The 11,155-nt window shown below is 46.4% G+C and overlaps 1 protein-coding gene across 1 annotated transcript in view; it reads right to left on the reverse strand.

The window, feature by feature from the left end:
• LOC109921023 (immunoglobulin superfamily member 3-like) overlaps positions 1-11,155 on the reverse strand; it is a 31,829-nt gene that overhangs the window by 5,738 nt on the left and 14,936 nt on the right. Inside the window, exons 3-5 of the mRNA XM_048601398.1 lie at positions 10,148-10,492; positions 4,147-4,491; positions 1,153-1,497 (exon numbers count right to left, since the gene is read on the reverse strand). Of these exons, the coding sequence (XP_048457355.1) occupies positions 1,153-1,497; positions 4,147-4,491; positions 10,148-10,492 (1,035 nt within the window). The remainder of the gene's footprint in view (positions 1-1,152; positions 1,498-4,146; positions 4,492-10,147; positions 10,493-11,155) is intronic.

Consider the following 11,155-nt stretch of genomic DNA (forward strand, 5'->3'; position numbering starts at 1 on the left):
CAAGTTAAACAGCTTGTGAGGTCTTGAGTTTTTTTTTAAGTTGGAACAGTAGAACGAGCCTGAATGGGTGGGGTCAAGCTGCCAAAGGACCAAAAGTTTCAGTTTTAGTTTTTTAGTAGCAGTTGCTGCTGGGTCTTAAAGTCAGGGATTAGAAACTGCACTTTATCTCTCCCTCCTACTGTCTCTCTCTTTCTCTCAGAGTTTTCTCATGATACTTTTCCACCTGGACTGGAGCATCACATCTGAGGACACAAGCTATTTCAATGAATTTGCCTTTACCAAGGCTGTGTTTATGGGATGTTACTGTATTGGAACAGTTACTGCTTAGTAGTTTAAATAATTTTTTATTTTGTTATATTTACCAATAGAGTTAAGCTATCCCAACTTCTTCTTTCTTTTCTCTTTTAACTGTCATGTATGAATGAAGTGTGTTTTGCTTCAAACATGGAGGTTTGACCAATTGAGTGGCATCTAGAACACAATGCCTAGCATTTGCCTTTTAAATAAGAAAATGTTAGGGTCTAGTTATCTTCTTAGTATATTTTGAGGGGTTTGGTCTGGTCCATAACAGCAGCATAATAAAAACTATGGCTACAAGAGCAGGTTGAGGTGAGGAACTTTGAGGAACTCTGAGTTCCACAGCCTGCCTAGCATCTAATAACAAAGCAGAAATCAGGAGTATGATGGAACCACTTGTCTGGATGAGTGCAGCTCCAACACTCAAGAAGCTTCTCACCATACAAGACAAAGCAGCCACTTGATTGGCACCCCATATAACACCTTCAACATTTCCTTCCTTTAACACTGATTCTTGGGTGTACCATCTACAAGATGCCCTGCAAGTACTCACCAAAGTTCCTCCAACAGTAATGTTTGAACTCACAACCTCTATCATCTGAAATGACTGAAAAGAAATGAGATGGAGAAGCAGAAAGACAGAGAGATGAGAAAGAGTTTGAGATTGAGGAACTGGTCCAAGAGGAGAAACAGTTTATTCTATTTGTGAATAAAACAAGAGAAGGTAACAGTTCTATGCTTATATCGACCTCCCTGCTTTCTCTTTACCAGAGGAATTCAACACTTCCTCCTCTCCAATAAATCCAAATAGAAATGATTACTGTGTTAGATTGTAGTAAGGTAAACAGGACGTACCCATTACAGTCAGCTGGGATCCATTCCCACTGATGTCTCCCCACACATTACAGTAATAGACACCAGTGTCACTGCGCTGCACATTTGTGATGGTCAGAATGAAGCTGTTATTGGAGGGGTCTCTGGAAGACTGGAATCGGTCAGTGAATCCTAGGCTCCATTGTGTGATGTTCCTCACATCATCTGTTAAAACCCACTCCGTGTTATTCGCTGGGTGCTCCCGATGCCAGTGAACATCAGTGTGTGTCACTGCGACGTTCCTCATGGTGCACTGTAACTGGGCAGTGTGACCCTCGGTGGCACGTTCCAGGCTCGGAGACTGGAGAAGGACTGGGACATTTTCACCTTTAGGGCAAAAAGAGTGAATAAATTAAAACTAGTCTCAACTTCCTGAAGAACTTCAGTTTAGAGTTATAAATAAAGAACAGATTGTAAATATGAATCAGAGCTTAATTACTCAAAATAAACAAGAGATTTTGGACCATCAGACCACCAGATATAGGAGCAGAATTAGACCATTTAACCTATCAAGTCTGCTTTGCTATCCAATAAGGGCTGATATGTTTCTCAACCCCATTCTCCTGCCTTGTCCCTGAAATACTTGTTACCCTTACTGATCAAGAACATTTCTATCTCTCTCTTCAATGCACTTAATGACTTGGCCTCCACAGATTTCTGTGGCTATAAGTTCCACAGATTCACCACTTTCTGGCTGAAGAAATTCCTCCTTATCTCAAATATATAGGGTCATCCCTTCACACTGAGACTGTGCTCTCAGGCCGCGGTCTCTCCTACATGTGGGAATATATTCTCCATGACAACTCTATCCAGGCCTCCCAGTATTCTGCAAGTTTCAATCAGATCACACCTCAGCCTTCTAAACTCCATTGAACACAGAATCAGAGTCCTCAACTGCTCTTCATGTGACATTCCCTTCAACCCTGTGATCATCAATGTGAACATAGAAACATAGAAGACAAGAGCAGGAGGAGGCCATTTGGCCCTTTGCACCTGTTCTGCCATTCATCACAATCATGGCAGATCATCCAACTCAATAGCCTAATCCTGCTTTCATTCCATAACCTTTGATCCTGATCACCCCAAGCGCTATAGCTAGTCGCCTCTGGAATACATTCAATGTTTTGACATCAACTACTTCCTGTGGTAATGAAATCCACAGGCTCCCCACTCTTTGGGTGAAGAAATGTCTCCTCATCTCTGTTCTAAATGGTCTATCCCAAATCCTCATACTGTAACCCCTGGTTCTGGACACGCCCATCATTGGGAACATCTTCCCTGCATCTACCCTGTCCAGTCCTGTTAGAATTTTATAAGTCTCTTTGAGATTCCCCCCTCATTCATCTGAGCTCCAGTGAAAACAATCCCAACTTAGTCAATCTCTCCTCATATGTGAGACTCACCATCCCTGGAATCAGCCTGGTAAACCTTCGCTGCACTCCCTCAAGAGCAAGAGCATCCTTCCTCAGAAAAGGAGGCCAAGTCTGTACAGAATATTCTAGGTGCGGTCTCACCAAGGCCCTGTACAATTGCAACAACACATCCTTGCTCCTGTACTTGAAATCCCTCACAATGAAGGCCAACATACTATCTGCCTTCTCTGGACCCTCTCCACCGTCAGCACATCCTTCTTTAAAGTCTATTCTTAGAAATAAAACTATATAAAATCATTGAAAAAAAAATCTTAATAAATTCAGACCACTTGAGGTTCTGAGAATTCAGTCTCAAAAGAAAAGTTATTTCCTTCATGTTCAAATCAAGGAGGCAAGCCGGGTTCTTAGAGTTATACCCATGGGAAAAGGAGTCAATCTAACAGGTTTGGAATTTCTGTTACCAGAATCAATTTTCAAAAATGCAGCTGAAAAGAATGAAGACAAAGAGAATTAGGCTGATATGTTCACAATATCTTCTTTAACATAAATACAAGAAACTGGATCCTGAATTGGAAGAGTTTTATAAAACAGCCTCCTCAGAAATGGAATCATAAGCAATCCCAGAGTGTTATTACTTGAAAGACAAAGTATTAATGATGAAATAAAGCCTGCCCCAAATACCAGGAGATGAGGAATGGACAGAGGTCCATCATGTCATAGAATCATAGAATCTCTACAGTATGAAAACAGGCACTTCGGCCCAACAAGTCCACACTGACTCTCAGAGCATCCCACCCAGCCCCATTCCCCTGTAAACCCACCTAATCTACACACCCTTGAACACTATGGGCAATTTAGCATGGCCAATCCACCTAACCTGCACATCTTTGGACTGTGGGAGGAAACCGAAGGAAACCCACACAAACACGGGGAGTATGTGCAAACTCCACACAAGCAGTTGCCTGAGGGTGGAATCAAAACCAGGTTCGAGATGCTGTGAGGCAGCAGTGCTTACCACTGTGCCACCATGCCACCCTGTAAATTGCTCAATCCGAGGATCAGAATGAAATTTTACAAATTAGCTCATGAAATTCGAATGGCAAACATTTACAGATAAGCAACACACAATCTAAAATATTGAAACATTTTTCTTGGTCAGGATTATGTAAAGATGTTAAATTTTACCAGACAAGCTGGTCCATATCAGGACTTAGGGGATCCCCAACTCTCAACTAAAACTTCACCTTTGATTGTGATCACAGCTTTTGAAGAACCATTTAACAGGGTCTATGTAGGAGCCAAACCTAAAACCAGGAATGGAAACCAATGGGTCGCTGCAGTGCTTCAAGAAGGCTGTTCACTGCCACCTTCTCAAGGGCAATAAGGGTGGGCAATAAATGCTGGCCCAGCCAGTGACACCCACATCTCACAAAACAATTGAAACAATTGCTGAACCTGAGCTCAGCTTCCTCCCCACGGTGAATCCATCCCCGAAATCACTGTCCATCACCTCCTCAATCGACTTGATCACAAACATATCTCCAATTCATTCATTGGGCTAGCAGTTATTGCTGGAGGCGATTGTCATGTTATCTCTACTTACTGGTGATATTGAGCAGGATTCCACTCCCATAGATCCTTCCCTGCACTGAGCAGTAATAGACCCCAGTGTCACTGGGCTGTACGTTTGTGATAGTCAGAATGAAGCTGTTATTGGAAGAGTCTCTGGAAGGCTGGAATCGCTCAGTGAATCCTGGGCTCCATTGTGTGGAGCCACTTCTCGGATGTGTTAAAATCTGCTTCATAATTTGGTCCAGGGACAGCCAGTACCAATGAACGTCGATACGTGTCACTGCGGCATTCCTCATGGTGCACTGTAACTGGGCAGTGTGACCCTCGGTGGTATGTTCCAGCCTCGGAGATTGGAGAAGGACCGGGCCAGTGATACCTTTAAAGGAAAAGATAATAATAATAAGTTTATTTCTACAAGAGCAGATTCTCCATATTGCTGTACTGAAAGGATCTGACAGGGTGGTAGGAGTTTTCAGTTAAACAGAAAGAACACATTGTTACACTAAATCATTGAGCTACATCTGTGACTGATTCAGATGAAATAAAATCCATTGACAGAAATAGAAATAATTAAACAAATAATATGATGCCAAATAATACTTCTTAACTCCCTTCAGAATCTCATCAACATCTTGGATGTGCCAATTTCTAGAAGGACAAGGGCAGCAGATACATAGGAATACTATCCCCCACAAGTTTCACCCCCCAAGCCACTCCCCATCCTGACTTGGAAATATATCGCCATTCTTTGTCCGTCACTCAGTCAAAATCCTAGAATTTCCTCCCTAAGGGCATTGTGGGTAAACCCACAGCACATGGAGTGCAGGAGTAAAGAAGGCAGCTCCCTCCCAGTAATAGCAACAATAATAATAATGGAGATAGTGAAGATGATGATGGTGGTGGTGGTGGTGATGATGATGATGATGGCGATGGTGATGTTGATGGTGATGGTGATGGTGATGGTGGTGGTAGTCATGATGATGGGATCAGTAGAACGTTTAGAAATGTAAAATATGATCCAGCAGAATCAGAATGATGTCATTAAGGATAAATAAGGTCAGAGAAATTGACTGGGATTCTTTGACGAGGTAAGAAGCAGGATAGATAAAGGAAATCCAGTCGATGTAAAGTATTTGGATTTTCAAAATGCTTTTGATAAGGTACCACACATTAGGCTACTTAATAAGTTGAGAGTCCTTGGTGTTGCAGGTAGTATGGATAGACAATTGGCTAACTAAACGATGACAGAGGGTTGGGATAAAGGTGGCATTTTTAGGGTAGCAACCTATAATTTGTGAGGTGCCACAGGGCTCAGTGCTGGGGCCACAATTATTGACAATATATATCAATGACTTGATAAGGTTAATGAGCCTATGGCAGCCAAGTTTGTGGATGGCACAAAAATAAATGGGAAGGCAAGAAGTGAGAATGACACAAAGAGTCTCCACAGGGCAGGAGTAATGGATGTTGATGAGGATAGGGCAGTGGATGTTGTCTACATAGATGTTACTGAAACATTTGACAATGTCAGTTATGGTGGGCTGATTAAGTCACATGGGATCCATGGTAAGTTGAATACAAAACTGGCTTGGTCATAGAAGACAGATGGGTGTTTTCCTATCTGGAGGTCTGTGACCAGTGGTGTTCCACAAGGATAAGTACTGGGACCTCTAATGTTTGTCATATACAGAAATAATTTGGATGAAAATGCAGCTGGAATGATTATTAAGCTGCAGACTACATGAAAATTGGTGGAGTTTGGATCATGAGGAAATTTGTCAAAGGATGCAGCAGGATATAGCTCCTTTGGAATGTTGGGCAGAGAAATAGAACGTGAAGTTTAATCTGGACAAGTGTGAGGTGATGCAGTTTGAGATGTCAAATGTAAGAGGAAAGTATACAGTAAATGGCAGGACCCTTAGGGCATTGATATACAGAGGGATCTTAGGATGCAAGTCCACAGCTCCCTGAAAGTGGCAATATAAGTTGATAACTTGGTAAAGGCATACGGCATGCTTGCATTCATTGGTCGGGGCATTGAAAGTTGGCAAGTCATGTTGCAGCTGTATAAAAGTTTTGTTTGACTACATTTGGGACACAGTGTGCAGTTCTGGTTGTCATACTATAGGAAAGATATGGAGGCTTTGGAGAGGGTGCAAAAGATGTTTACCAGGATGTTGGCTGAATTGAAGTGTATTAGTCTGTAAGGAGAGGGTGGACAAACTCAGATTGTTTCTGCTAGAGCATTGGAGACTGAGGGATGATCTGATAGAAGTTTATAAAAGTATGAGTGGCATGGATAGTCAGAGTCTTTATTTACATTGTGGAAATATCATATACTGGGGGCATAGGTTGAAGATGAGATGGGAAATGGGGTCAGTCCAGGGAAGACGGACAGGTCAAGGGGGCGGGATGAGGTTAGTAGGTAGGAGATGGGGGTGCGGCTTGAGGTGGGAGGAGGGGATAGGTGGGAGGAAGAACAGGTTAGGGAGGCGGGGACGAGCTGGACTGGTTTTGGGATGCAGTAGGGGGAGGGGAGATTTTGAAGCTTGTGAAATCCACATTGATACCATTGGGCTGCAGGGTTCCCAAGCGGAATATGAGTTGCTGTTCCTGCAACCTTCGGGTGGCATCGTTGTGGCACTGCAGGAGGCCCAGGATGGACATGTCGTCTGAGGAATGGGAGGGGGAGTTGAAATGGTTCACGACTGGGAGGTGCAGTTGTTTATTGCGAACCGAGCGTAAGTGTTCTGCAAAGCGGTCCCCGAGCCTCCGCTTGGTTTCCCCGATGTAGAGGAGGCCACACCGGGTACAGCGAATGCAGTATACCACATTGGCAGATGTGCAGGTGAACATCTGCTTGATGTGGAAAGTCTTCTTGGGGCCTGGAATGGGGGTGAGGGAGGAGGTATGGGGGCAGGTGTAGCACTTCCTGCGGTTGCAGGGAAAAGTGCCGGGTGTGGTGGGGCTGGAGGGGAGTGTGGAGCGGACAGGGGAGTCACGGAGAGAGTGGTCCCTCCGGAAAGCAGATAAGGGTGGGGAGGGAAAGATGTCTTTGGTGATGGGGTCGGATTGCAGATGGCGGAAGTGTCGGAGGATGATGCGTTGGATCCGGAGGTTAGTGGGGTGGTACGTGAGGACGAGGGGGATTCTTTATTGGTTCTTATTGCTTGGACGGGGTGTGAGGGATGAGTTGCGGGAGATGTGGGAGACACGGTTGAGGGCGTTCTCGACCACTGAGGGGGGGGAATTACGGTCCTTGAAAAACGAGGACAACTGAGATGTATGGGAGTGGAATGCCTCATCCTGGGAGCAGATGCGGCGGAGGTGAAGGAATTGTGAATAGGGGATGGCATTTTTGCAGGAAGGTGGGTGGGAGGAGGAGTATTCTCGGTAGCTGTGGGAGTCGGTGGGCTTGAAATGAATATCGGTTTCTAGGTGGTTGCCCGAGATGGAGACAGATGTCCAGGAAGGTGAGAGAGGTGTTAGAGATGGTCCAGGTGAACTTAAGGTTGGGGTGGAAGGCGTTGGTGAAGTGGATGAACTGTTCTCCGAACTGATCTCCAACTATCTGGATTCCATTTTCTCCCCCTTGGTCCAGGAACTCCCTACCTATGTCCATGACACCACCTCCACCTCCTCCAGAACTTCCAATTCCCCGGTCCCCAACACCTCATCTTTACCATGGACGTCCAGTCCCTCCACACCTGCATTCCCCATACAGATGGCCTAAAGGCCCTCCGCTTCTTCCTGTCCCGCAGGCCCGACCAGTCCCCCTCCACTGACACCCACATCCGCTTAGCCAAACTCGTCCTCACCCTCAACGACTTCTCTTTCAATTCCTCCCATTTCCTACAGACAAAGGGGGTGGCCATGGGTACCCGCATGGGCCCAAGCTACGCCTGCCTCTTTGTAGGTTACGTGGAACAATCCCTCTTCCGTACCTACACTGGTCCAAAACCCCACCTCTTCCTCCGTCACATTGATGACTGTATCGGCGCCGCCTCGTGCTCCCATGAGGAGCTCGAACAGTTCATCCACTTCACCAACACCTTCCACCCCAACCTTAAGTTTACCTGGACCATCTCTAATACCTCTCTCCCCTTCCTGGACCTCTCTGTCTCCATCTCAGGCAACCACCTAGAAACCGATATTCATTTCAAGCCCACTGACTCCCACAGCTACCTAGAATACTCCTCCTCCCACGCACCTTCCTGCAAAAATGCCATCCCCTATTCCCAATTCCTTCGCCTCCACCGCATCTGCTCCCAGGATGAGGCATTCCACTCCCGTACATCTCAGTTGTCCTCGTTTTTCAAGGACCGTAACTTCCCCCCCTCAGTGGTCAAGAACGCCCTCAACCGTGTCTCCCACATCTCCCACAACTCATCCCTCACACCCCATCCAAGCAATAAGAACCAATAAAGAATCCCCCTTGTCCTCACGTACCACCCCGCCAACCTCCAGATCCAACTCATCATCCTCCGACACTTCCACCATCTGCAATCCGACCCCACCACCAAAGACATCTTTCCCTCCCCACCCTTATCTGCTTTCCGGAGGGACCACTCTCTTCGTGACTCCCCTGTCCGCTCCACACTCCCCTCCAGCCCCACCACACCCGGCACTTTTCCCTGCAACCGCAGGAAGTGCTACACCTGCCCCCATACCTCCTCCCTCACCCCCATTCCAGGCCCCAAGAAGACTTTCCACATCAAGCAGATGTTCACCTGCACATCTGCCAATGTGGTATACTGCATCCGCTCTACCCGGTGTGGCCTCCTCTACATCGGGGAAACCAAGCGGAGGCTCGGGGACCGCTTTGCAGAACACCTACGCTCGGTTCGCATTAAACAACTGCACCTCCCAGTCGCGAACCATTTCAACTCCCCCTCCCATCCCTCAGACGACATGTCCATCCTGGGCCTCCTGCAGTGCCACAACGATGCCACCCGAAGGTTGCAGAAACAGCAACTCATATTCCGCTTGGGAACCCTGCAGCCCAATGGTATCAATGTGGATTTCACAAGCTTCAAAATCTCCCCTCCCCCTACCGCATCCCAAAACCAGTCCAGCTCATCCCCGCCTCCCTAACCTGTTCTTCCTCCCACCTATCCCCTCCTCCCACCTCAAGCCGCACCCCCATCTCCTACCTGCTAACCTCATCCCGCCCCCTTGACCTGTCCATCCTTCCTGGACTGACCTATCTCCTCCCTACCTCCCCACCTACACTCACCTTTACTGGCTCCATCCCCGCCTCTTTGACCTGTCTGTTTCCTCTCCACCTATCTTCTCCTCTATCCATCTTCTATCCGCCTCCCCCTCTCTCCCTATTTATTTCAGAACCCCCTTCCCCTCCCCCCTTTCTGCTCCTATGATGCTGCTTGGCCTGCTGTGTTCATCCAGCCCTGCACCTTGTTGTCTCATAACTTCTGTGCTGCTCCTTTGCTTTACTATTCCATGTTCTCTGTTTGATGTTCCATGTTCTGGAGAGGAGGATGCTGCACCCACCCACGCCCCCACCAACTCTAATGAGACTGAAACACTCCTCACATTGCAGATTCAGGCACTGCTCTCTCAGAGTACCCCTCTGACTGATCCCCTCCTCAGTTTCCTCTCAGCACCAATGGTATCTCCTCTAGACTCTGATCATCTCTGTTGTGTCCCCAGGGCAACATTCCCGAACACCTCGCCATTGTCATTTCACCCTCGGAAACCTGCTCAACATTTCCATCTGCCCCATTACTGCATTGTCCGTCCACCTCCACCAATCATCCCAAGGCTGTTTCCACTCTCTCTTCAGCTCAGCAAACAGCCACATGGCACTAACACCCATAGATGATGCCTGAGGTTAAATGCAGAAAGAGGCAAATTTACGGAATTACTGAACCTGAACTGAGCTTCCTCCTCACAGTGATTCCATCTCTGATATCACTCTCCATCTCTCTATCACCTCCTTAAATTTCTTGATAACAAACTGATCTCCAATTCATTCACAGACTGGAGGTGATTCTCATGTAAACTGTACTTACTGTTTACAATGAGGTGGCTTCCTCCACCAGGGACATTTCCCCAGGCTGAGCAGTAATAAACCCCAGTGTCACTGGACTGCACGTCTGTGATGGTCAGAATGAAGCTGTTACGAGAGGAGTCTCTGGAAGGCTGGATTCGATCAACGAAACCTGAGATCCATTGTATGTAACCATTTCTTTCATGTGTTAAAAGCAGTTTCATATGACTGCCTGGTTCTTGTCTGTACCAGTGAACATCGGTGTGTGTCACTGTGGCATTCCTCATAGTGCACTGCAACTGGGCAGTGTGACCCTCAGTGACACATTTAAGGATTGGAGACTGGAGAAGGACCGCACCAGATGTACCTTTAAGGGAAAAACGTCAAGAATTTCAGAATCAATTCTCTGGGTTACAATGTGCTGCCAGTTGTTCAAACGGACATTTCAGATGGAACAAGTTGTGGATTAAGTAGAGAAATGGTTTCAGATTGAACCAGTGGAGTTGCAGCAGATCAAACAAAACTTAATTGAATAATTAAATAACTTTAATAACTGTTAGTGTAAATATTTACTTAGGAACAGCAGCGTCAGTGTGTAGAGTGATGTTGCCTGAACAATGGGCAGCTCTTGATTACAACTCCCAGGCTCAAGTTCTCCCCACTCTCTGTCCCCACCAGAGGCTCTGAGCTCCTCATGTCTCCCATTCCCTTCTCCCTGATCCCAGCCCCATCTTGTGACCCATTCATTGCTCAGATAATGCAGCATAGAACATAGAACATAGAACATAGAACATTACAGCGCAGTACAGGCCCTTCAGCCCTCGATGTTGCGCCGACCTGTGAAACCAATCTGAAGCCCATCTAACCTAAACTATTCCATTATCATCCATATGTTTATCCAATGACCATTTAAATGCCCTTAAAGTTGGCGAGTCAACTATTTTTGCAGGCAAGGCATTCCACGCCCTTACTACTCTCTGAGTAAAGAACCTACCTCTGACATCTGTCCTATATCTATCACCCCTCAACT

The sequence above is a fragment of the Rhincodon typus genome, chromosome 9 (genome assembly GCF_021869965.1).
Source record: "Rhincodon typus isolate 14 chromosome 9, sRhiTyp1.1, whole genome shotgun sequence".
Taxonomy (NCBI): Eukaryota; Metazoa; Chordata; class Chondrichthyes; order Orectolobiformes; family Rhincodontidae; genus Rhincodon; species Rhincodon typus.